Here is a 27,983-nt window from a genome sequence, read left to right on the forward strand (position 1 = left end):
ATTGTTGATGAAACTCTAATGGTATTATTATTGGATTGAGGAAACATGTAAAAACATGTAAGTTTTTATGGTAATTGTGCTGTATGTATGCAATATGATGCATCAAATATTAAAGGTAAAATAATATGAGAATATGATGAGATACAGCAGCTATTTGAAATGTTATTATTTAATTAGCATTAATTAATGCATTATAAAGCAAGGCTTTCTCTTTCGCATGCTAAAATGGAGCTTTCATGGCATAAATGTAACAATTACAAGCAATATGTATAATAAATACAGCAGTGCATTTATTTATAAGTCACTGGATGTTTACATTGCTCACTTTTCTTCTATCAACAGGATTATCACCTAAAAAAAACAGTTTACAAATTTTAAATACATGAAATGTGTATTTTGGGTAATAATAAGTACTGAAATAAAGCTGTAAACAAAAGCAAAACAGTGAATAAGGCCATAATTAAAAGGTCGGATTTTTAGAGAGGGCAATGAAGAGTTTGGAATTCCTGTGGTTGGAATAAATGCACTATAGATGCTTTTTCTCTAACATATCATTTTATTTCAGCATGAAATTTGAAAAATTAGCATCTCATGTATCATACATGGTGCAGAACAAGACTTTAACTTTTAATTTTTAGTTATTATTGTTATAATTATTTTTGATACAGTTTTATGGCTTCAGGTCCAGAATATCCACATTTTCTACAGTTATTTGATAGTTTATCTCTAGCATGGTTCAAATACTTGGTAAATCTCTGTTTTTCATACTCTCTTTTTTTGCAATTTTCTGCACAGAAAACTTTACAGCCCTTATGCAACTTTATAATATATATTTAAATTATATATATATATATATATTTAGAATATCTTTATGCAGTGTTGTTCTGCTTGTAAACTGCTTAAGTTACTTACATTTCCCTGATAGTAGAAATAATGCCCCTTTTTTGTTATATTCCATTTCAAATTTTTATGTATGAAAAAAACTGAGCCAATATTGAGAAAAATAGCGGTAAACTGAGTTGTGAGTCTTAATTTAATATGAAACCTGGTCTTCTTGTTAGTGAAGTTTCCAACAACAGCTGATTGTTGAAGAATGAAGGGAGTTTCTTTTTGTTTATTTTTTATTTTTCACACCTCTAAATTGGACCCTGTGCACTGTGTTCAAGAGAAGAGACCATCTGAAGTCAGATTTTCTTGATGGCTTTGAGTTGTTCCATGTTTGATGACATTTCTTAAAACAGGAAAGCCCATGCATCTTCAGCTTTCAGCCGCATACAGCACCAATAGAAGCTGTGAAAATTGTTGCTCAAGATTGTCACCTTAGTCATCCCCTTTCTTGTTCCTTGCCATAGGAACGCCAAAACAGAACGCTATGCCAGTATTTCCGTACATAAATCCAGCAGAACCGGACACTCCAGAGTTCCCACACAATTACCACTTGAATACGAAGGCCTTTCCCGTACATGACTTCACAACACGACTTTATGAGGCTGTACTCGTTCAGACATTTTTGCAAGTTTCTCCAGCCTTATAGTTTAGTCAGATCAGATTGTGTACTTATGAATTCAGTCTGTTTATCTCCTTTAGCTGACACAACAGAAGCTGTCCACAAATGTGGACTTCTTGTTCTAGTCTTTGCTGTTTCGTCCTTATTCCGTCAGCTCGGTGGTCTTCCTGGAATATGAAGATCTGCTGTTCAACTTCAGGTCAAAGCTGAGCATAAGAGAGGTGGAGCGCGCTAAGAATGCTCAGTCCAGTCTGGTTTATTTAAGGTGTAAACATGCCAGAGGAAATTGGCGCCCAGCAGCATCATTATCAGTAAAATAATGCTAAAAGCAATTCAGTCTGTACTGGTAGGCTGTGTTTCTGAGAAATGTTTGAATGAAAACTTGACTTACAGAAGACAAAGAAGAAGAAGAAGCATAGCTGATGCTAACAGGAGAGAGATGAGAGAAGAAGATGTAGGGATTTCATTAAATATAAAGATGGTGCACATTTTTATAACTATGCCTTATAATAACAGCTTAAACTGAGTGAAAACACCTGACTTACTCATGAATGTCAGGGACTTCTCATTAACTCCTGGAGGTCAGAGCTTCTTTGACAGATGAAGACGTGTGTAAACTGAGGTTGGGTTGTTTTTTCTCTCCTCTTCCTCCTCGTCTGAGCTCCTGCACTTTGTGTTTCATCACCCAGAGCTGAGGAAGGGCCGGGAGTGTCGGGTTTCCTGTGAGCTCAGGCTTTGACTTGGCTGAACACTCGGAGATGAGAACAGGGTATTTCACACTGTGAACAATGTTCTGTTACCACGGCGATCCCTGCACAAACACGGCCCAGGGCAAACAGAGGAAGGGACCAAACAGTTCCTTCATCAGACCTTTGAAACTGTTTAATGAAATGACTCCAGTCTTCTGCGGATGTGAGTTGTAAAGCTGCTCAGTGTCAGACACATGTGCTCTTTTTTCACATATAATCCTGAAGTGACTATTGTGATTAGAAAATTAGTGATGCCACAGGCACAATTATGTAACTTCAGTCCTTTGAGTCTCAGATATCGCTAGTCTAATGGAGTGAAGTGTTAGTAAACAAATGTAGAGTTATTTTCTCAATGACACTGTGGGAAGTTTTCTCCATCTGCAGCATCCATGTGATATGACGTAAGCCTGGAGTTATCTCACTGGAGTCTGCTCTGTACACGCCCACTCAGTGTTGAGAGGAGGTCCAATTTAATCATCCAAATAAGTGAAAACAGTTGTGTGAGTGCTGAATGGGTGTTAAGGGTCTTTACAGTCTTTAGTTTTTAAAGGTTTTATTACATCACCAGAGAGCTGGAGAGAAAGTTGGAGGTTTTGAGAAATGATTTGAGGTCATTATGAGAATTCAGTTCATGTTTCAGCAGAGCTTTGTAGACCACCGTGTGACACAGATGATTAAAACCAGACATGAGCTTTTCTATTCCACAACAAAACAAAAGCTAATGTGTTGTGCTATTGTAACTAAAGCCATGTTTTTTAAATGCATGTAATGTTAGTCTGTAAGGCTCATGCTAGGTCAGATTTCTCCAAATTAGACTACCTCGCCTAAATATTCTGGTTATCTGATCTTTTATTGAGCATTTACATTTCTAGTACCAGCTCATTTTGGCTCTATTCTATCGAGTTTTAATACCAGGCACTTTTTGTTTTTGATTACAGTGTATACTTAAAAACTCTACAAGAACTAAAGTATTAATTTGCCTCACGATTACATCAACAGGGACTGTACTCACATTGTATTCAAACACATATACTTTAACATGGAGTTGGTCCCTTGTTTGCAGCTATAACAGCCTCCACTCTTCTTGGAAGGCTTTCCACAAGATTTTGGAGTGTTTCTGTGGGAATTTGTCTCCATTCATTCTGTAGAGCATTCATGAGGTCAGGCACTGATGTTGAATGAGAAGGCCTGGCTCATAATCTCTGTTTCAGTTCATCCCAAAGGTGCACGATGGGGTTAAGGTCAGGATTCTATGCAGGCCAGTCAAGTTCTTCCACACCAAACTCATCAAACCATGTCTTTATAGCACTTGATTTGTGGGGGACAGTCATGTGGAAATGGAAAAGGGCCTTCCCTAAACTGTTGCCACAATGTTGGAAGCATAGCATTGTCCAAAATGTCTTGGTGTGCTGAAGCATTAAGATCATCCTTCACTGGAGATAAAGGCCCCTGTAAAACAGCCCCATACCATTATCCCTCCTCCAACAAATTTCACAGTTGGCTTAATGTAGTCAGGCAGGTAATGTTCTCCCAGCATCCACCAAACCCAGACTCCCCCATCTGACTTCCAAAAAGCAAAGGGTGATTTGTCACTCCACAGAAAATGTTTCCACTGCTCCATAGTCCAGTGTCAGAGTGATTTACACCATTTAATCTAATGCTTGGTATTGGACTTGGTGTTGCATGCAGCTGCTTGACCATAGAAACCCATTCCTTGTAGCCCCAGTAGCGCAGTTGTGCTTTTTGTAAAAGTTCAGAACTCTTCAGCTATGAAATCAGCAGAGTGTTTGTGACTTTTATTCACCATGCACCTTAGCAGTCATTGACCCTGCTCTGTGGCTGAGTTGCTGTTGTTCCTAAATGCTTCCACTTTCTTGTAATATCACTTACAGTTGACTGTGGAATATCAACAGATACGAAGTTTCACCAACGCAAAGGTATCCATCACGGTACCACACTTGAAGTTACAGAGTCCTTCTGAATGACTGATTTTGTATCACAGATATTTGCAAATGGAGACTGCATGGCTGGGTTCTTGATTTTATGCACCTGTTGCAAAAAGTCTTATTGAAACACCTGAGTTCAATAATGGATAGGTGTGGCCAAATACTTTTGTCCATATAGTGTAGCTCAGTGTTGGTGGGGCCATCATAGAGTGGCTGCTTGAAACTGCCAACACAACTACAAAAGAGGCCGATGACACGATAGAGAACCTTGTACTAGGTCTGAGTTTTGCTCCAGAGACAGGTGCAAACAGTCAGATAAATACTGTTGAAAAGTTGAAGAGACTTTGGGAAGTTATAAAGCAGTGTGAAGCCAACGATAAGAGGGGTTTGATCTAGCCCACTAGTGAAGCCTAAGCCCAAAACACAATGGCGCCGCAGCAGTGCATGCTGTTGTGCCGCCCCTAATACACCATGTTAGCAGCACGTCAATAGTCAAACTTGCCTCCAACCACTGCTTGGCCAGGCACCTGATAGCATAAGTGAGATTCTGCTCAGGGTCTGCCTAAGTTAAAAAACAATAACAGTGGTATTTAGATTGCAGCTGAGACCTCAAACTTGTTCTGCATCTGCAAGATTTAAATACTTTACATTTAAATGGGACCATCATGTAAAAAAAATAAATATTGTGTTCAAAAAGACGTAAATTCATAAGTTAGTTAGTCATTGATTCGTACACAGTCACTTCCTCCTCCATTGGTCTGATTTAACAGACGCACTAAAAACACCAGTGTGAGTGGGTGTGTGGAGCCTTTTACTAATGAGATGTATTTATAGTGATGTGTCACAAACACCTCGACTCCACTGTTGGTGCGTTTCAGAGGAAGTGTTAAAGGCTTTAATGAGTTAAAGCTATTAAAAATCATTTAATAATACCAACACGGCATCATAAATCTTCACAGTCACAGAAAGATTGTTTTGGTTTTTAAACTTCACCGTCTCCAGTTTTTTTGTCTTAGTGTCAGACAGAGAACAGCGGTGTTACGAGGTGTTTGGCCCTCACGAGAAAGTGTGCCCCGGTAATAATAATCCTATTTTAATCTGCCCCCTGAGGTTACGCGTCCTGGATTATCAAAGATGGAGAAAGCTGCCGGGGAGGGATGCTGAGAGGCTCTGAATCACTTTAAAGAGACAAAACATGAGAGATACAGGGCAGAAATTTACTGCCTCAGTGAAGGAGAGATTTATATCGAAGAATAAAACTGACTCTTTAGGATAAATCACAGCTGGCATTAAAGAAATTATGGAGTTCTTTAAGAGGCCACTCAAAGAAAAGTCGTTTTAATGAACTTATTTTTAGTTACAGAGTTTGGGATATGAAGGCTGTTATATTCTCTTAAAATGAATTGATTAAATTTAGATTTACGTTGATAGACATACATTTGTTCTATTTTTAGTAGCCCCTCTAAATGTCAGTATGTAGTTTGAGAGTGATCTCATCACTAACACAAAGAAGATGAAGGACTTCTGCTCAAAGCTTTGAAGAATTATATAAATTCAATCAATCAATCTTTGTATTACACCAATTCATAACCAGTTATTGCAAGACGCTACAAAGAGGGCACTCTAGACCATACTCTTTGATTTATTATTTATAAAGACTCCACATTAATCCACCATGAGCTCAGCTCTAAGTAACACTTAGTAAAGTTACATCGGAGAGGAGAGCCTCTCAGTAGAACCAGACTCATGTTGAACAGCTGTCTGCTGAAGCCATGCTAGGGAGAAAAGGGTTCGGGGTTAGTGGGTAGGGGAAATGATCAGCATATTTAAAACAAAAATATTACAATGTAGACCCTAATATTTATTTTCTTTCTTTTAAATCTGTCCCCTCGCACATTTGCCAGGGGAAAAAAACGCCCCTTTTTGAACAAATGTGATTAATTGCCCAGACAATAGATGCTTAGTGATAGCATCGTCTCAAACTGAGATAGTTCTAAACTAAATACCAGTTTGAGGACATGCAGTGCTGTTCAGAAGTGTTTGCTCCGTTCCTGATTTCTTATTTTTGCATATTTGTCACACCTAAATGTTTCAGATCATCAAACAAATTTTGATACAAGACAATAACTTGAACAAATAAAAAGTGCACTCTATAAATGATGATTTGAATGATGATTTGAAAATAATGATGCTTGGCCCTTTGTGCAAAAGTAAATACACCCCTTGTTAAATCATGAATTAACTGTGATTACCTACATTTTTGGAAAGCTGAGCAATTCCACAGAACTGTTGAATCAAGAAATCCCTTAAAGAGAACCAGTCTGACAAAGTGAGGTAGAGACAAGATCTCACATCATTGCCTAATCTTAACAAAATTCAAGAACAGAAGACAAACATAGTCACTGACAGCTATCTGTCTGAAAGGGGTTAAAAGCCATTTCTAAGGCTTTGGGACTCCAGCAAACCACAATGAAAGCCATTATCCACAAATGGGGAAAACTCGGAACAATGTTGAACCTTCCCAGGAGTGGCCAGCCTACCAAAATAACTCCTAGAGTGCATCGATGACTCATCCAGGAGGTCACAAAAGAACCCAGAATGACATCTAAAAACCTGCAGGCCTCACAAAATGAGGCCTGCAGGTTTTTAGATGAGACACACACCCTCTAAAAAGTTCATACTTTTTAGAGGGTGTGTGTCTCATGACATTTCAAGTAAAACTAACACAGCATTTCATCAAAAGAACATCAGTGTGGCTCAATTAAAACAATCCTGCAATAAGAGTGCTCCAAAAATTCCTCCACAGGGAAGTAGAAGACTCATTGCGAGCTGTCATAGACTCCTCCTTGCAGTTGTTGCTGCCAAGGATGGAAGAACCAGTTATTAGGTTTGGGGAGAATGACTTTTTCACATAGGCCCAGGTAGGTTTGGATGGCTTTTTCTCTTAATAATTGAAATTATCATTTAACATCTGTTTTTACTCATGTTATCTTTGTCTAATACCAACAGTTTGTTTGATGATCTGAAACTTTTAAGTTTGACAAATATGCAACAAAATTAGAAATCAGGAAGGGGAAAAATATTGTCAGCACTGTATCATAAACAAAATACAATTCATTTTCATGTGTCCATACTCCTTTGAAAAACAAGCTGAAACTGTCATTTGAAGAAGATGGAGTAAGGAAGTGGGGCCCCACTTACCTTGTTATTTATTTAACCAGGAAAAACCTTTGAAAATTAACATTAAAAATCTCTCTTCCAAAAGTATTCTGGCCATAAATATCATCCCCATGGAAACTAAAGGCACATCTGTTAAGAAACGGGAGTCGTTTGTTCTTATCTATATTCTAAATACTCTTACAAAACGTCTCTGCACGACTCGAAGACACCACTCCTGCACATCCAAGGTGTCTATCAACAGGCCAGTCAGTGGTTCATTCTAAAGAGAGAGCTACAGTGGCCCATGAGGTTCAGTCTTTCTCCTTCTCTTGCGATGTTGAAGAGGAAGCGTGCTACAAGCAAAATGTCGCGAGTTCAGTCGCAGTCTTGTTTCGGGTCAACGTGCCACAGGGAGCAGCATGTGAACGTGTCCCGGCTCCGAACGAACACAAAATGACTCAAAATGTGCTCTGACCTTTCGCTTTCCTCCCCTCCTGGCTACAGCTCGTCGCTTTTCACACAACAACTGAAGCAAAGAATGCTGTAGCTGTTTGTTCCCGTCTCTGCAGAGAGGTTGACAAATTAGAAAAATGACAAACATTATCTAGGAAATGTCAAACTTTATTAAGCCAGAGCACAACGCCTGTTATCCAGGTGGTGTTATTAATGAACTTTTCCTCTACAGAACGTGTTCAGAGAAACTCTCTGAGCATGAGAATGTCTCAGAACCTGGAGGGTCTGTGAGGCTCAGCTACAACTCAGTACAGTTTTTAGAAATGACGCAGTTTCAGATTAATGATATTCTCATTTATAAGTATAATTCTCCCTCAGAGCTGCAGCTGTCAGTCACATAAAAACTTTTCGATCAATGAATCAGTCAATTTATTGCCCACAAAGCATCATTTCTATATCTTTGAGTTTGCTTTTTTAATTTGATTGAACAGGAAAGTGATCTTGGTTTCATTTCAGATAGTTTTCAGCATAAAAACAGTCCCACTATGTTTGTTTGTCAGAATCCTCTCCTTAAATGTTCAGCTTCATAACCCCAGGCTGCTTTTAGGAGCAGAGAAAAGGAGATAAAGAGGCTGAAGCATTCAGAGCAATGCAAACAAAAGTTTGAAGATGAATTTTGAAAGAGCAGATTTAAGACATCAGAGTATAAAAGATAAGCTTTCACATTTAATTTTATTTATAACAGTTTCTTGAAAATTTCAGGCAGTCTTTCCCTTTAATCTTCATGAGTTTATTCTTTATATCCCTGAACATGACACGACATAGAGCGAAGAATACTGAATATACATCCAAGCAGCAGAGTCAGCCATTAGACACTATGATAGTATATGCCTTTTCATCATGTGACAGCTTCCTGTAATGGCACTTTCACAATGAGGTTGAAAAGTCTGGAGGAGAACGTAATTGTTAACCCTGATGAGGCAGTTTCATTACGTGCACAGAGATCACACTGATCATATACATAGTCCATTATATCCTCTCCTACTGGCTCATGCTGACTTTCTTCCAGGTAGGTTCAGAGTAAGGTAGAACCACCAGCTCTGGGTTTTATGCTTTTGCAAAGTTTCCAATCTAAAAGTGAAAGTGCAGTGATAGGTCAAGAAGAAAGGCAGCATTGTTTTCTGTGATTCAAATGTCAGCGGCAAGGCATTAACATAAGGCAACTTGAACTTTACCTTTGACCTCCAATATCTAACTACTTCATCCTTGAGCCAGAGTGAATACATGCAAAAAGTCTGAAGAAAGTCCATCTAGGAGTTCTTCAATCAAGGGATGCAAATGAGCACTGTGACCTTGCATTTGACCTTCAAAATGTAATCACTTCATCCTTAAATCAGGGTTAAAATATTTGTGCAAAATTTTAGGGAAATCCTACAAAGCATTCCTGAAATATGTATTTCAAAAGTGAAGGACATACATGCACACAATGACTTTCATCTTTCATCTCTAATCTCCAAAGTAAACCAGATCATCCTTGAGTCAAGGCAAACATTTGTGCAAAGTTTAAAGGAAATCATGCAAAGCATTCTTAAGACAGCATGTTGACAAGAATGGGACAAACACGAGGCCCATTGACCTTGACCTTTGACCTATGACCTCCAAAATTGAGTCAGTTAATTCTTGGGTTAAAAAGAAAATTTTTGCGAACATTTTCTTGTTTTTAAGATTAATTATGGGCTTTTTTTTGCCTTTATTATGATTGGATAGTTTGAGACAGGAAACATGGGGAGAGAGAGGGAGAATACATGCACCAAACAGCACCAAGACCGAGAATCAATGCCGTTGTCTGTGAATTGTGGACTCTGTATATGGGCATCCGCTCTACCAGCCAAGCAAAACCAGTGCCCAATTCTGCATCTTTAAGAAAATCCTGCAAATTGTTCCTGAGATATTGCATTTACAACGTTCATGAGCACAGTGATCTTGACCTTTAATGTAAGGCCTACAAAATTTTACCAGTTCATTCTTTGATCAAGACAAATATTCATGCAAAGTTTAAAGAACATCAAAGCAATCTAAAAATATTATCTTCATAAGAATTGTTTATAAAGTAAGACCCATTAGGACCTATAACCACAAGAATCTAATCAATTAATGCTTTGGTCTTAGTGGACATTTCTGAAAAGTTTTAAGAAGATCCTGCAAGATCCCAGAGATGGCCTGACTTATGACGACAAAAATACAATAAGTTCATCCTTTAGTATAAGTGAGCATTTGTGCTCAGAATCACACAAACATGAGGCCTTATGACCTTGACCTTTGACCTCCAAAATCTTCACAGTTTGTCTTTTGGTCAGGCTGAGAATTGGTGCAAAGTTTAATGAAAATTCCCCAAAGTGTTTTTGAGATACAAGAATGTGCAGACAACCTGAAAACACGATGTCTCCATCCTTGGCTACTGCCAGTGTGAAGGTAAAAAATGCTTCTTATTGTGTTCTGTTTTCAGGAGTTTTGTGCAAGTTTCAAAGCACAAAGTAATTATTTTCTACATTTCTTTGCTGGTCTTTTCTGCCATGAAGTCCCTTCAGTATCCTCTGTCACAGTGATTGGACAAAAGCATTTTTCTGCAAAGATCGGACTCGGTTTGAGCGTGTGGAGACTGTCAAAGACGTCACCCTAGTGGTACAATTAGCAGAGCTCTCACAGCAGGAGGCCTCCTGTAACATCTCCCTTTCATTTCCATTATAGTTAACACTATCTCTCAGTGCTGCTGTGCCTCCATGTTGAAAACAGTATATAAATTTGAATCTCTTTTTTTTACGTGAGCTTATCTTCACGTTAATGAATGCATACGCCTGGGACTGTGTGTTTGTGTGACAGCGGGCATGTGGTGTTATGCACTGGCGAGGCGCTGCACGCACACTCTTCGCTTGAATCTGATTAGCTTTAATACCAAAACTGACGAGCAGCATATTCAGCTCCTTCCCTCGTGCAAGGCAGGCGGTGACGAGGAGCAGATTCCTCGGGCCCGACGCTGAAATTAGATCAGACCAATCTGGAGAGAGTGTTTAGAGGCTCGCACAAATGGACGTGCAGAGAAAGGGAGGGAGATAACGCCGACGGGGAATCATCTGATTATGAAAATAATTAGTTGTCATGGATATCAGTCATCGTTTGATGTGATTGGGTGGATTTATGCAGCTTTATGAGGAGGGGGGAGACGGCGGAGGGAAAAATGATTCTGCTTTGGCGTAGTGGTGCGGCACCGACTCGCATCTGTTCTGTCAGACTGTGATTGCTGACAAACACTTAGCTTCCACTTCACAGTTTGCACTCATTCCAACCAGATTATCTTGGTCTGGATGAGAATTTATTAATTTCTGCAAATTTTCAACACCAGTGGAATGTGGAAAAATGTACAAGTCAATCAGAAAGGCAAAATTAATTCACAAAAATGTGGCATGCATGAGGACAAAGGTTTAACAGACCCACAATGCACTCTGTAGCTTTTTATTATTTCTTCTTCTGCATCTTTATTTAAAGTTTAACCACTGCAGTAGCTCTCTCTCTGACTTCCTGTTTCCTTTTTCTTGCTGCAGAGGAAGGCGAGTACTTCCTGAAGGTTTTGATTCCCAGCTATGCGGCGGGGTCGATCATCGGGAAGGGAGGTCAGACCATCGTTCAGCTGCAGAAAGAGACCGGAGCCACCATCAAGCTGTCCAAATCCAAAGACTTCTACCCCGGTAAGAACGCACACCCGCCGAGGCCGCTGTGGATGGATGAGTGATGAAAAAGACAGTTTCATCCTTTAAAGTTGTCTGCTGTTCGTTTGTAGTTTCTGTAGGCATCCCAAAACAGACTTTGACACAATCTGTCAGACTCAACCCACAACAATGAGAAACAAATCATTCCTCATATAAAAGTAAAAGAATGGAATATTATAGCAACACTTCTTTATTTTTGTTTTACAGTTTCTCATCTATGTGTTGCATTATTTCTAAATCTGTGTGTGGCCAGTATTGTTAGAAGATTGGGCTTCACTCATCGGCTGTCCTTAGGGAGAAATGTGGTCATAAAACCCTCTCACTCCACTTTAAGAAGAGTCTGACTCATAGCTAAGAGCAAAATATACCAACTCTGAACAGCACTTTGTGCATATTTGAGTGCTGACACAGCAGGGCAATATTATGTGTGTTTTTTTTCTATTAATTTTGAACTTTTTTTTTTTTTTTACAAAACAACATAAATAAGTGTTGTTTAATAATGCAGTCAGCAAAAATTAGTTCCTTTATCTCAACATTTAAGACCCGCCTCCACATGGGTATATTAGTGATAAATCTGTATGCGGTGCTGCCTTTAAGAATTAGATTTAGAATTGTTTTGATGAATTATAAGATTTGATACCAGGGGCCACACAGCAGTACAGTGGTTTGTATGTCCCCTCACATTACAGCCTCACTGAATATTAAACCGTGCATGGAGTGGTGTTTTCTGACCCACTCCATTGCTTTTTGCTTTTTTTGAACTGAGGAGTCCTTTCATAGATGAATTTCACTACCGATGCATAGTATTGGATTTTCTCCCATATCCAGTAAGCTGATATCAATACCAATATATAAATGATGTTTAGACCCAAAACTTTACTTTATCTGTTGGTCCAGCCTAAAACTCCACTGACTTATTTGTGTATACAGACTGTATTTACAGCTGATAAAGGTGGATTCTGTATCCAAACTATCGGTTGTGATTATGTGCAGCAATGTTAAAATCTGCCCATGCTGATAATTCACTTTTTAAGCTAATATCTGCTGATATCATGATGATAAAGTCCTGCAGCCCTAAATCTCACATATTGAGGGAGAAAGGCTTGTTTGTAAAAGTGGCAACGCTGCTGCGAGCTCCCAAAATGCTTTGTGTCTATATTGCTTTGTGAAGCTGGAAGATGTTGCCACTTTTAAAAATGTTATTCTCCCTCAATGCATCAACATCATCCATGAAATGACGGTGATGATAAAGTAAATGCATTATGGAGTGTAGTTTATATTAAAAAGACACCACAAGGGTAAAGACGGCCTAGTGGTTAGGTTGCACCCCATGGTGTGCTTGGATTGCAACCCAATATGTGTCCTTCCCCTCTCTCATCCCTGTTTCCAGCTCTATCTACTGTCCTGTCTCTATAATAAAGAGAAAAAGATTAAAAAAAACAAAAAAGACACCTCAATTAAAAAAAAAGCATGTAAATACTGAAAGTGGGTGAAACTATGCATGCTGCAAAACATCAAGAAGGTTCCTGGTTGAAGGGGTCCTCCTCTGAGGATTATGTATGTTCTCTTCATGCATGCTTGGGTTCTCACCAGGTACTCCAGATTCCTCCCAAAGATGTGCTAATCGGTGACTCTAAAATTTACCCATGGGTGTGAGTGTGACTGTTGTCTCTCTGTTGACTGGTGACTAGTCCAGGTTGTACTCTGCCTCTCACCCAGTGATACCTATGAGTGGGTCCAGCCTTTGGTGACTAGAACAGAAAAAGCGATATAGATAAGAGATTGATGAATGGCTCAGACATGATCTCTTTTTTGTTTTCTGTTATTGTTTTTCTCTAGCTTTAAGCATTAATCTCCATCTGGTGTTCACCTTTCACTAATTACAGCAGGATCTACATCAATTCTGATAGCAGTGTTGTCTCTAGGAATGATATAAATAATATGTTTTCTGTATGTTTCTGTGACATGCCGTATACTCTATAAACACAACTGGTGTTAAATCAGCCTCTTTTGATCTCATTTCTAGCAGCACAGAGGCGTCCAGTGCAGAGGCTTTCTGATATTTTAATTTCCCATTGTCTTTCCCTTCTTTTTTTGATCTATTATGAATTCTGCATTTGCACACTGCCCTGCAGTCTCATGGCCTTATATGGGCATTAAAGGGGCGGTTCTCTATGTGAGAACAATTCAGGAGTTTAAGAATAGCGTCGTGAGATTTTTTTTATCACAACAAACTTAAAAAAAATTGCAGGAAGCTCTAAATGAAAGAGGCCAATTCAGGAATAACCTTCAAATAAAAAATCACTGCAAAAGAAAAGCAAGCAGCATCACCAGGATCTTAGTTTAACTATGTAGAAGTGATCATCTATTGTCTGGGGAACAATAAAAATGTATCTGGAGTTATAAATTATGTATTAGGGGTCATGCATGGATGAAACAGCCAGCAGCAGTTAAATAAATGGACGCAGAGGTATGTAGAATATCTATTGATCCATTTTTCCTCTTAAAGGACGGAGAGCGTCAGGATGAATAGATGCAAAGTGTTTTCACCCATTAAGGAAACATTTCATTATCTCAGTCTCCATCCATCAATATTTCATAACAGGAGAGCACAGATGTGCATTTACAGCGCAGGCACAGAGGAACACAGATATCGTAGGAGGACGTTGTCAGAATTTGTGAGTTTCCTCCAGATCCGAAGCACTGACCTTGTGCTGCGGCCTCGTCTGTTGGATGGATTTATGGATTTATAGGATCTGCGTGTCCGTGTGTGGCTGTAGCTTTGTGATGACTGGCTGTTGTGATTCCTCAGGGACACAGAGGCCTTGACTAAGGGTCACGTTGCACCCCCACCATCACACAAACATGAGCATACACAAACACAGAGTCCAGCAGAGATCAGGATTACAGGATCAGAGGTGAAATTGTATTTGCCTAAAGTCTTAATTCTGTCCTGATGTGCATGAACGGAGCAGTTAGGGGGGCGGCTGCAGTCTGCAAGTTTGTGATCCTGCTGGTAGTGTCCCGCTGAAGGATTGAGCTGTTGGAGAGGCAAAAAGAGAGCAGCATGCATGTTTTTCAAAGTTTAACTGTAAAACTCCTGTAAAGTAAATGTATACGAGTGTTTTCCCTGGCAGAGCTTAACCAATCATGGGCACATCCTGGTAAAATATTTGGATCCATTCTGGTGCTGAAAGCTCGCGTCTAGATTGAGGAACGACTGCAGATCAGTGAAAACTAAACTTCCAAACCAAATTTCCTTGAATGCCAAGAGCTGCCATAAAAGCATTAGTCATGTTTTAGTTGCTAGGAGGGTTTGTTGTTATATAATAAATGAAACATATTGTAGTAGTGTGTTTTCAACTTGTTTAAAAAGATAAAATCATCCAGACAAACAGTGCCCAGAGGAGAATTATGGGAAATCTAACCCTACATGTGTGTCTCTGCGGTTTGACTCCCTCTCTGCCTTCATTTAGTTGTAACCTCAGAGCACGTGGAAAACCAGAGCCGGGTCCAGGTTTAAGAGGCTTCATGAGCATCCAGTTCAGCTGTGAGAGCTTAGAAGAAGGCTGGCAGGTGGAAGAACCATTCAATGCATTCATGTGACCCAAATCTATGATGTAACTCCTCTCCACTTCCAGATCAGCTGTAAAAAGTGAAATAACTCAAGACATGAGCCGTCGATCATCTCAATCAGAGCTGAAGTTAAACTCCACCACTGTTGTCGTAGCGCCTGCAGACTCGCTGATGTAATCGCTGCCCCCGAGCCAATCACAGCATGAGCTTTCTCCAGCTCTGCTAGAGACGTGTCGCACTCAGAGGGCTGCTCTTAAATATGTTTCAGAGCTGCAGCCTGGAAATCATGTTAGGAAGTCATGTTGGTGTGAGTGAGCAGACACGCAGAGCTGCAGAAGGAAATGTTTAAGTTTGACAATCAAAATCATTTAAGAGAGGATAAGACTCATGTTTGAGTCTGTGTGCTGATTGTTGTTGGAAAACTCTTCTACACTATCACTGTACAGAAGCTGTTTTCACACATGCACATCTTAGCTAACCCAACCTACCAGATAGACGGTTCCACATCTATCTGGGCAACACCCCATAGATGTTGTTTGGGAAGTACAGAACCTGTCAGAAAAAACATGTAGGATGATTGGACAGATGTTCTGTCTGTCACATTTACTATGGGCTAATCAAAGTGACAAAAAATACTACATGGTAGGTGTTAGCCAGAGCAGAGGAGTAAACAACATGATGCAAGCTAGACAGGCAGCCATTATCAGCCATTGTCAAGTCATACTGCATTGTAGAATGAAGAGAAAGCACGGCACAGTGGTAGCTTCACATACAAACCTAATTCCCGCTATAACACCTTTTGTTATTCTTCCAAATATGGCACGGAGGGGTATCATCTCATCTGAGGTGTTAATATTGAAGGCAAAAGGTCACAGAGGTGTAAATATCACACGTTGAAATGGCATGGAGTATAGGTCTTTCCTCGTCAGACAGAAAGGAGGGGAGATGGCGGGAAAGGCAGCACAGCGGATAAAGACTTGGAGTCTGTTGTACAGTGATATAGTGACACTTCTTGTGTTTAGATCATGAAATAAACATCATCACCCCTACATGCCAATGATGACTTTCTGTTATTAACCTCGCCATTTTAACGTGTGATATGTGTGATGTGACATCCGTGTACCTTCACTTCTGCAGAAAATCTACTCTGGCTGGCATGAAAAATTCAGAGAATTGTGGGCACCAGTTTAGCTCAGCAGGCACCCGTAGACAGACCCTACCATCCTGGACACTCTGGTAGCATGACAGCAGGCTGCCCACAGGTTTGGCAGGACCCCTGAAAAACCTAGAGAATGGGCCCACCCCAGCTGTGATTTATTGATGATATCAGTGTGTTAGATCAGTAACATTGTTGCTAGCATCCTGGCTAACAGTTACTTCATTTAGGAGCTAAAAAGTGTGTCAAGCTTTATTGGGTTCTGATGTTCAAATTATCTTTCATGCCACTTTTAAACCCCTTGTCATCACTGTTTCCACCTATTTTGCCACATTTGCTTACATATTAAACATATTTTTGGCACTTTTAGTCAATTTTGGATACTTTTAACCCCTTTCACTACTTCAGCTGCCACTTCTCGACCAGTTTTTGCCTCTTTTTAACCACTTTTCACCCATGTTTACTGCCCATTCTTGCCACTGATTTCCAGTTGTACCAGTATTTGTTGCCTTATCCCTGTTTCTGCTACTCTTATCCAATTTTTGCCTTTCTTTCACCACTATTCACCACTTGTTTTTGCTGATTTTTTTTTACCACATTTTAACTGCTTATTGCCATTTTAACCACCTCTTTCTCTAACTTTGGGCCAAATTTTTGGCTGTCTCTTGCAATAATTTAATTAAAATGTTTCCCTTAAAGCTATCCCAGTTTCTTCTACTTTATTCTCTTGTATCCTTACATTTGTGCACACCATGGCCTAGCTATGAAGCTTGACATTACTTTTTAAATTCTTTGGTTCAGCATGCCCATTCACATTGCTGACATTACCAAATGAAAGAAATCTGCTCAAAGAAAATGGGTTTACTGCAGCATAAAAATAAAAATATAAAATTCTTTTGCTTTAAATTATTTGCCTTGATAAGAGGGGTTATTATTCAGGTTAAATGTAAAAGGATTTAGCTTTCCCTCCCCCCAAAGGGTCATGCATGACAGTGCTCCATATTTCTTGTCTTTCTTCACCTTTCCTATCTAAACTAAGGCAGAAAACCTAAATAGTAATCCTTGAAAAATTTGGGCTATTTTCAGGAGTTTTGTGCACATCTGTGCAAGCTTTTTGCTGCATTTCAGGCATCTCTGTCTTAAAATTTTACTTCTGTACCACCATAAAAAACCTACTGTTACATGCAAAGCTATTTTTCATACTTAGAAAAAAAAGGCCTAGCTGGAGTTCTTGCTCTTTGGCTTTGTGAAACAAGACATTCAGTGTGATTTAGTGTGGAAACAACGCTCCTTCATCTCTGTGAATCATTTTCCTGTGAAGCTTCATTTCACACCATCCTCCCCAGCTGCATTACTGCTCTTCTTCCCTCCACTTTAAACTCCACTGAGGTCCCCGACTATTTATTTGGTTTGAAATGCAGCCCTCGTTGTTCTAGTCTTGGTGTGTCTTTAAAAGTGTGTGTTTGTGTTGTGTTGTGAATGTGTGCATCGGTTCAGTGTTGGGGTCTGAAAACAAGCCGCCGTTGTTTGACACCGGCACACGAGACTCCTGAAATCTCTGCCAACTAGAACAGATGCAAGGTGCAGCGGGAGCCTCCAAGACGCACACAAACACAGCGGCACACGCACGCGAGCACACATGCATGAATGATGATAAATACACTGACAAAAACACAAAAATGTGCAGTAAAACACTTTCATGAGCACATAAATCCATGGAAAGCCTGAAGATTTCCACAGAGGAAATGCAAATAAATCTACTGAAACATCCAACACACAAAACACACACTTATGTTCCCAGATCTCCTGAGGTTTGCTGCAAAAAATCCCTGCAAAGACGAGAGAGCTGGAGATGGAAGGGCGAAGTAAAGTGAGAAAAAGGGAAAGAAAGAGACGGTTGTACCGGCCCCCGTCTAGAGGGGAGGACTGAAGAGGCTGTGTGAGCGTGCACGTGAGCGTGCATGTGTGCGCTCACTCTTCCTAAGCGCTGAAGGGGGCATCTGTATGCAAATGAGACACGGTTCTTCCTGGGTGACAAATCAAAAGGCCCACCTGCTGCAGTAGTCCATGTGTGTTGGGAATAACAGGGCCAGTCTAATGAACAGAGTAGAGAGAGAGTTACTGCTGTGTCTTGGCCAAAGCGTCTCATTCCTCTCCTCTCCTCCTCAGAAGACATTAGCCCCCCCTTTTCTCCCCCCTCCTCTCCCTCTGCACCCCCACATCCACACACAGACACAGCAGACACACATTTATGCTAAACACACACACGGCCCAGCTGTCATGGAAAAGCTGGCAGAGGTCAGGAAAGATTTTGGTAATTTTATCTCTGTGTCGTGGGAAATGTTTAATAGCTTGTAAGGTGTAAATTTGTCAAAGCAGGCTCCATGTTTGACCCCCACTGTAACACTTTTAATTCCTGTTTCTTCAAAATAAGTCTGAGCTTCTTTAGTTTGATTTAAAGGAGGGCTGGCAAAGGATTACAACTTTTAATCACGGTTGATCTCAGAATTTCTGTAGTTAATTGCAATTAATTCCTCCTCCTCTTTCACATTTTAAAATCCCACTATTTTTCAATTAAAAACAGTTTTTATATCATTTTGGATTTCTCTACTATCTAAAATTAAAGGTAGTTGATTTCCTGTTGTCCTTCATACCTGCTTTAAGGTAGGTGGAGTTTTACCATGGAAAAAAGAACTTGGTATGGATTGAAAAGGAAATAAGGGGACGTTAAAAAGATTAGTCTGATATCACAAGGCACAGATGACCTTTGACCTGTCCACTGAGCTGTCTGTGAGGTCTACAAAGAGGAATGAGACATTAGGGAGCAGTGGTAGGTTTATTTCATATCACTGTGGCTGCAGGGAGACGCTGGCGTGGCTTAACCAAAGCGTGCTAAAAGGGACTATAAAGCATTAGGTTAACTGCAATAAAAAAGTGAGTGCCTAATTGTGGATCTTAATCAATCATAATTGATCAGATTAATTTTGACTGGCCAAATCTGAAGTTATATTTTGACTGGGTTTTAGTCTTCTTTAAATGGCAAAACATTAGGCTTAAATAATATTGGATTTTTACCTGTTCCCAATATGCGGATATGATGATATTTCTAAATTCGTGTTAGTCTGTGGTGAGGAAGATGTTTACATGTCAGTGTTGTTCAGACCTGAAATGTTAGTCCTGAAAACTTTAAAGTCCAAAGATGGACAAAGACAAAAGCTTCAAAGTCTAAAGCAAACTTAACCATCAACATGGCCGATATTTACATCTGATACATCAGAGCGGAGGATTGCTCCCTCCAGGTGGGGAGTGAGTCTTTGCCCTAAGTGAAGGAGTTCCAGTATCCCTGGGTCTTGTTCACGAGTGAGGGTAGTATTAACTGTGAGATTGACAGGCGGATTGGTGGAGCATTGCAGACATGGATCCGGACTGTTTTGGTGAAGAGGGAGCTGAGCCAGAAGGCAAATAATTCGGTTTACTGGTCAATCTGCGTTTCAACCCTGACCTATAGTCATGAGTTCTGGGTAATGACAGAAAGAATGAGATAGTAGATACAAGCGGTCAAAATGAGATTCATCGAGAGGGACTTCAAAATAGAGCTGCTGCTCCTTCAACCCAAAAGGAGCCAGTTGAGGTGGTGAAAGCTTCTGATCAGGATGCCGCCTGGTCGTTTTCCTGTAGAGGTCTTGCAGGTATGTCCAACTGGAAGGAGAATCCAGGCTAGACCAAGGACTCACTGAGTGACTGTATATCCAATCTGGTCTGGGAGCGCCTTGGAACCCTTCAGGAGGAACAGGAAAACATTGCTTGGGAAAGAGATGTCTAGGTTGACTTTCCTCATCTGCTGCCACTTGATAAATCAAATCCAGTCGCATCTTTTGAGCAAGATCTGGATAACTGAATGGATGGGAACCAACACTGATTTTGAGTCCAAGGTTGCTCTCTCCACCTTTGACAGATCCTGATTTTTCACTCCTCCTATCCCAAAATCCTCTGGAGTCATAAGGTTTATCTATACATCAGCACATTATGGAAAGAGCTTTGCCACCAGTGGCAGAAAATAATCGTAGTCCTTCAAAAATGTGCAGACCATGAATGAGATTCAGCAACACAGGGGTAAAAGGTTCTACCAAAAAATGAAACATTTTTCAACTTTTGGAAATATTTGCACTGAATTTCAATGCAAATAATCCAATATTTTACCTTTAAATTGGTGTGAAAAGTTTTGTTAAAGCCCCACAAAGTGAAAGTTTTCGTTCAAATCCAGCCTTATATTGTAAAACTTTAAGTGTTCAGATCTCTGTCTCTCTCCAAAATGACATTATTTCTAAGTACAGCAAAAATCCTTTGACTTGTACACAGATCTTCATCCCCAAACTCCTGAGAGAGTCTGACATCTTTTAAATTCTGCAAAAAAGCTAATTCTAAAGCTTGATCCTGCAGATTAAAATGGATTAAAGATGAAGTTAAGATAAGAGTGAAATCCCCCCATTTTGTATTTTACCAGTTAAACTTTAGAAATGAACTGTTTTATTGTCGCCTGGGGGAAATTGAATCTCTGCTGCAGTAAAGTTAATGTGACAAGAGAGGACGAGGCATGGAGGAAGAAGAGAAAGACTCTGGGACCTAAAAATAGGAAAGGAACTGATGAGAAACAAAATCAACATAACAGAATGTAAACAGATGCATGCTGTCAACATCTGTATCAGTGCTGTAGCCTTTTATCGACCCTTACTTCCAAACCGGTGCATCTCTAGTGATTTCCTAGATGTATATGAAGTGTGACTTCCAAACTGTGATGATTTGGTGAGGATATAAAAACAGTCAGGGCTGATTCCTTCTCCCCCTCCTCTGTATTCATGCATCCTTCGATCCAGCCCCCTCTCACCCATCAATCATTCTCTCTGTTGCATTATTCCTTCATTCCTCCTCCCTCCCTTTCCTTCCTCTCCCTCCTCCCTCCTATCTATCTGGAGAATAGTGCAGCAGCAGCACTTAAGCCGACGACCAATTAGCAAGGAGCAGCAGTACGGGGGGGACGAGACAGGCCACCATTCATCCTCACACAGAGCGACCCACCATTCACTATTATGGCACACCAGATTTATCACATACCCATACAGTAGAAGGCAGAGCCGCTTCCAAATATAGCTCCTCTCTGTCTCTGTGCAGGCCGACTGGATGGAAAAGGACAGAGCAGTATTTTACAACAACACTGCAGAGACAGAGGAAAAAAAAACAAACATTTATTCAAGTATAAGGAAATAAAAAATGACCGTGACTGAAGGCCATAAAGGAATGCTGTAATGTTACTGTGATTTCCCACTTCTGTGGTCGACTGTATTATGCAACGTAGTTGGAAACACTCAGAGATTCAGTGTGTTTCCTGAACTGCTGGGTTATTCCTCTCAGAGTTTCCTGTGGTTCAGGTAACACTGACTCACCAGCTAATTAACCAAAACAGCATTAATTACCTGTAAAAACACAGTAAATGTGAGCTTACACCATTCTCTCTGATGTAGTATCGTGAAATAAAGCCTTCCTCTTCTGAAACCAGAGCAGTAGGGTACTCAGGATGTCTGCAGGTGCTTCTAAAGTGTTTTCCTTTAAAAAATCACAAGCGGAGGTCTCCAACAGTCTGAAATATGAATCACTGCCCCCCTTCAGCCTTTACTACAGCTCCATCAACTTTAAAAAAGCTGTTTTGGCCACACTTTAGGAGACATTTTCCAACATGCCTGAATGGTTCAGTTTTGGAAATTAATTCGTTAAGGTTTGATGTGGAGAATTTCACGCTGAAATGCCTAAATGAGAGGTGTAACATATTTGTATTTGTCCCAAACCATCTCGGTTTGGTGCACGTCGAATGGGGGAAAAAAGGCAAAGGGTATTTGCACGCCAGTCTAGGCAGTGGTAACACTCTTAACCATTTGCAAGCCAAGGGAGGAAGAGGAAGAAGGCTCAACAAAACAGACGAAGAAGAAAAGTAAGCCTCAGTAGCTACGAGATCCACCGAGAAAATGTTCAATTTCACACATTTAGCTACAGAACATACCTTTTTAATCTTTAGACCCCCTGCTCCACACATTTATCTCCTCTATCTTGTTGCTTCAACTTTAACCCACCAGACACCTTAAATGTTCATGCTATGATGAACCTCCATGAGCCAATCAGATTCTAGTAGCTGAAGAGCACAGCTCAACTCATCATCATTTGCTTTTGTTTGACTGATAGTAGAATTAGGTGGACTTTGGTGGCTTTATCATACTCTGTGTTAAATTAACTTTGTGAAATAAGCTTTGCAGAAATTAGTTAAACCCCAGAACAAATGACAAGTCCATATCGTATTCACAAACTTAACCTTAAAGAGTAAACACTGTTTTTTTCTAATGTGCCGTATTTGCTGAGCGAGCAGCCGCTGAGGATTAAACCTGTGCGTCTGCCGCATCTGTTAGTTCATCAGTTTGTGTAGAGAACAAACAGAGCCACTGCCGTTCCACATAAAATATTCATCCACGACACCTGTTTTATAATTAGAATCGACCTGGCGCCCTCCTTTCCTCTGAGGTATTGACCTCCGCTCGGACACGGAGGCAGAGCCATAAAGACGGACCTGAAGCTGGAAATGATTCAGTATCGATGCCGTCAAAGTTTCCTCTCCCGTCCCGTGTCAGTTTTATGGCTTTGGTTCAGTTTGGAGCCTCAAGGCGGAGAGTCTCAGTCAGCAGACGCAGCAGACAGGAATAATACAAACTGGTACCGATGCAGGACGGCAAAGTCAAGGCCTTTTCACACACGTTCTCCCCACAGTGAAAATTTCCTGACTTGCTCGTTCACTCTTGTCCCTCGTAGGAGGAAGTTTGCCTTTCAGATGTGGGAAGGGGAAAATACTAGGACACTAGTAAAGTTTCAGTAAAGTCTAGGTGGAAAATTCAGATGTTTGCTTTTACACATGCAGCTCACTGACAAAAAATCCTGACAATTCCATTTCATTGTCTTAACCCTCTTAGCCCAAAGCTACTTTTTTACCCATTCTCGCCTGGACTTGTTGTCTTAAAAAAGCCTGTAAAACATCAACCCTGTGGTGCACAGTCAAGCTCTAAACATCCTTTTTTCCGGGACAACCTGGGCTTGAAACACAGTAACGCTTTGACTTCTTTCTTTACAAACTTATTTTCCCATCTCTTGGGGACCAAAAAGTAATCCTTTTGTGACAAAAGGTCTTCAAAATATTCACAAATTTACAAAAAAATAGTCCTTTTACTTCTTTGCGTTGGCTCTATTTGTGCCCTTATTTAAAGCACTTCCTGTCTGCAGAGACACAGAGGGCCACATCACAGACTCTCTGTCTCGTATTCTCTCCATTGTGAGTGATTCAGGCCTGCATGAGCTAAACTAAAGACATGCACTGTTTAATTAAGCATGACATAATGACAGAGCAGCCTGCCATTGGTTGTCAGCAGCCCCTTGTAAAGCATTGTGGGAAATCAATATGGTGGCTAGAATGCTAAGTTAGTTGCAGAAACTGTTGAAAATGGATTTAAAAATGGATAAAAAGACATTTGATACTGGAGTTACTGGAATGGATTTAATCTTCAAAGACTCGGAAAGTCACTCAACTTCCAGGGTCAATAGAAAAGCTTCTGTAAAGGACCTGAAGGCTGTTTTCATAACAACAGCACAGTTAAGGGCTTCCAGAGGGGAAAAGTATGCAACTTTGGCTCATGGTTAAAAAGTTAATTGACTTTTTATAACCTGTGTCTCTTCTTGTTGTACACGGCAATGACAGTCTCAGTGAGTTAGTGGCCAATATTTTTGTTTTACAATAAAAATTTAGCCAGTATGGCTTGGATTTCAGATGGACCATGTTTTAGTCACCTCTATGGGCCTCTTCTTCTCCAGTTAGTGTCCCCCTTTTTCAACCCCAATGGCAACCCTGCAAAAAGATCCCCAAACTAAGTTCTGGGACTTTTGTAATTTTCTATTCGTGTCTCTGTGCTGTAAAGCAAGGGTGTCAAACTCAATCACAGAAGGGGCCGGATTCTGAATAAAGGTCTGGCCTGAGGGCCTAACAGGGTCCACGTTTAATTGTTAACCTCATTTTTCACCCGTGGAAATGGTGCTTTTAAAAGGCAAATATATCAAAAAGACAGTCACAATCATGTTTATAAGGCAAAAATATGACTTAAGATTGAAAATGGTGAAGCTTAAAGGTCAAAATATGATCTAAAAGTCAAAATAATAATTTGAAAATGGTCAAAATATAAAACTAAATTCCAAATAAACTTGAAGTCAAGGTTGTCCAATGCAAAATTAAAAATATGATTTTAAAACACAAATGAATTTGATTTTCCACATTTCTTTTGATCTGGTTATTTTTACTGTTTATTTTTTTTTACATTTTTATGACTTAAGGATATTTCATATCATCAAGGTTAAGTTTACATTAATTTTACTGGAGGGAATATGCAGGACCTTATATTTTAGGGCCAGTTATAATAAGATCATGATATGATCTTGAGGGCCGGGTGTAACTGTACCATGGGCCGGATTTGGCCCCCGTGCCTTGAGTTTGACACCCCTGATCTAAAGTGACCAAAGCTTACAGATTAGATTAATTTCAAAGTTTCTGTTGCAGTTGCCAGGTGATGTACACATGAGTTGTTCTGAAAAGATGAAGATTAGAAACTAAGCTCTGAGCTAAGAGGCTTGCAGTGCCTCTTTAACGGCTTTTCTCCCTCATTTTGTCATAAATATGCTTTTGATTAAACAGTGAAATGCTGTTTAGTCTACTGAGTAAATAAACCTTTGTGGAGTACCTGTAGATTGGCATGGGTTCAAGAGTTATGAGCAGAGCTGCGTGGACGTACAGTGCTTAACAAATTTACTAGACCACCCTAACCCTAACCACAGTAAGGTTTATGCCACAGCTGCCCTAAATTAACAGCATTGGTAATTACCAAAATCATTTTTTATGTTTCTGCAATGGTTAATGCACCAATATGTAGAAGCTTTTCAACCCAAATGATATTTTTAATGCTAAAATAGAATTATTATTGTTATCCATGAATTTTCAAATTTACTGATTTATAAAAAAACTGAAAAAAAAGTAGAGCACATTAATATTTATTAATATGTCAAATTAGAGTTATTTACTTGTATTTCTGAACAGAAAAATTTGTTTAGTGCTTGAATGTTATGCTTGATTAATTTCTGACTTCTTAGAGAAGCCCAGTGAGCCGGCTCAAATTTGGGTGAATTCAGTTTGAAATTCCTCATTCTTGTTCAAAATGGTAAAACGTGGAGAGCTGACTGAAAATGAAAGAGTCCGCATTAAGCACTTCATGATGCTGGATGGTCTTTGAGACAAATATGACAGGAGGTCTAATAAATTTGTTAAGCACTGTACATGAAGCAATGCTGCTGGCAGACTACCACAGGTCCCGTCAGTCATAGCATCAACACCAGCACACTAGTCCAGATGAAAGAGTCCCAGACCAGTTTTAATTGTATTTGTCACACTAACCACTTTTAAAGTTGACATGGTTATGGCTGAATTCTCTCTTTAGTACACTTCTGTATCAGTACAACAGAGAAGATCTCCATACTTTCCCCGACACTTGAGGAAACATAATTTAGCTAACGTAGGTAATGCATCAGCGTTAATGATGATGGATGCAAACATTAACGTGAAGTTCTCATTTTAAAATCTAATTTGCTCTCAGAATGAGTAAACTGTTGAAACTAGGATGAAAGAAACTAGAACTTAACTTTTACGACTCTCTAACCTCACAGGACGTTGAGTTCCCAAACATCCAGTTAAAGTGTCTGCTGTGAAATCATGAGCCTCTAAAAACTTTACAGCCACTCCGCTATATGAACCCTAATTGAACCAAAACAGAAACGCAACAGAAAGAAAAAGTTACACAGAGACATGGAGACGAGGTGTCATCATTAGAGGAGTCTTCAGAGGACCGCTTTCTTTTCTCCCTGCTGTCTGTGTGGATATCAGACCGTGTTTGAGCTCGAACAGAGGGACACATTCCTGCAGCGGTGACTTCATCTCCACATTTAACCCACTTCAATCTAAACTCAATCTGATGTGATGTTAATGAGACGCCTGAAGGACGAGGACATGTGTTCACTTTGACTCACGTTCACACGGCTACAGAGACCATTAGCTTCTCATTAGCAGCTGAGTCACATGTTAGCATAGCAGAAGTTGATACTCGCTTGATTATTATTTGGTCACATGCACGGGCGTCGCCAGGATTTAATAGCCCCATGAAAAGATATCATCTCCAGTCCATCCAAAGCCTTGATCGATGCTCTGATGGTGTTATGTCCATGCCTCCATTACACATTTGACCAACAAACAGCTTCAAATGAAGGTTTTTAAAGTTATATTTCAATAATTCTGATAGATGCTATGAAAAGATGCTGGAGCTTAAAGAAAAGTCAGTTTCATAAGAAAGGCTCTTTTGAGAGGAATAAGTCCATTAGAAATTGCACGCAAGCTTAACTAAACTCCTAATGCAAGAAATTGCTACTGTTCGTTTAAGGCAGTGTGCATGAGTTTGCATGTGATTTGTGAGAAAAAAACAAAAATTTACCCGATATTGGGTTCCTAACACTTCTTTTTATACAAAGTTTACAAACAGCAAACAATAACGTTTGATTTAACTAGTATTGAGACTTGAGACATCAAACTTTAAGCTTCATGTTTCCTGTGACTTCTGTGTTTGTTGTGCTTCCTCCTTCAATCAGCTTGCTTCCTGATTGGCTATCGCTGAGTTTTCCACGTAACAATCCTGCTCATGCCTGCTCGGCTATCCTCGTTGTTCCCCCCCCACACTACAGGATTACTGGTTGTTAATATATCATTATTGACATTTATGAGCTCAAGTTGGAGTGTCTCCAATTGTCCTCTGATCTGAGGGTAAAATCCCTCTTAATACACCTCACACCACAGGAAAGTCTGGCAAAATAATCTTGAGAACCAATCCGATAATCAGGCCTTTGCTGACTTTGGTCTGAAGTGGGGAATCAGGCTGAAAATCAGCATGATTATCTTACAGTGTGGGCCAGGATTTACCCAAACAAACAAGAAAGCAATCTTAAGTCCTGCAAATTAGAGTAAGAGTAAAGAAGGTCATGCCTTTGCCACACCAGGGAAGAACTGCTGCATAATTTACTGAATGATGAACATCAGAGGGCATATATAAGTGGGTATATGTACATGCATTTATTGATGTGCATGCATTTACTGTGCAATACACTCCAGGTCCCAGGTCAGAGCAGTACAGGAAAAAGTCAACAGACAGTCCAAAATTACTCTCTTTGTGAAAGTTTTTCCACAAAATTTTGGACCTAAGATGTTGATACTTGTCTGCTCTGTCTTTAGTTCACTCCTTCCCTCTGTCCTACTTCTTGTTTATTTTTTTTCCGTACAGTCCGTCCCTCTCTGTCTCCTCTGTCCGTCCTCTGTCTCAGCGTGCCACCATTTTAGAGCTTTGTCTTTAATCCCACACCATGATTGCAGTTTTCAGTATTTAATATCCCCTCTGCACACACTCTCTGGATGCTAGCACACATCTGTCGTGAAGGCTAGCATGCCAACACACACCTTCCTCTCTCTCACACACTGCCCTCCCTCTTTATCAACATGACTGATTT

General features: G+C 40.0%; 1 protein-coding gene across 2 annotated transcripts in view; it reads left to right on the forward strand.

Annotated features, from left to right (window-relative positions):
- Positions 1 to 27,983, forward strand: part of nova2 (NOVA alternative splicing regulator 2) — a 140,849-nt gene that overhangs the window by 25,834 nt on the left and 87,032 nt on the right. For both annotated transcript variants that reach the window (XM_041805236.1, XM_041805226.1), the window contains one exon: positions 11,414 to 11,557. In XM_041805236.1, the coding sequence (XP_041661170.1) occupies positions 11,414 to 11,557 (144 nt within the window). The remainder of the gene's footprint in view (positions 1 to 11,413; positions 11,558 to 27,983) is intronic.

Source organism: Cheilinus undulatus, linkage group 2, assembly GCF_018320785.1.
Source record: "Cheilinus undulatus linkage group 2, ASM1832078v1, whole genome shotgun sequence".
In the NCBI taxonomy this organism is placed as follows: domain Eukaryota; kingdom Metazoa; phylum Chordata; class Actinopteri; order Labriformes; family Labridae; genus Cheilinus; species Cheilinus undulatus.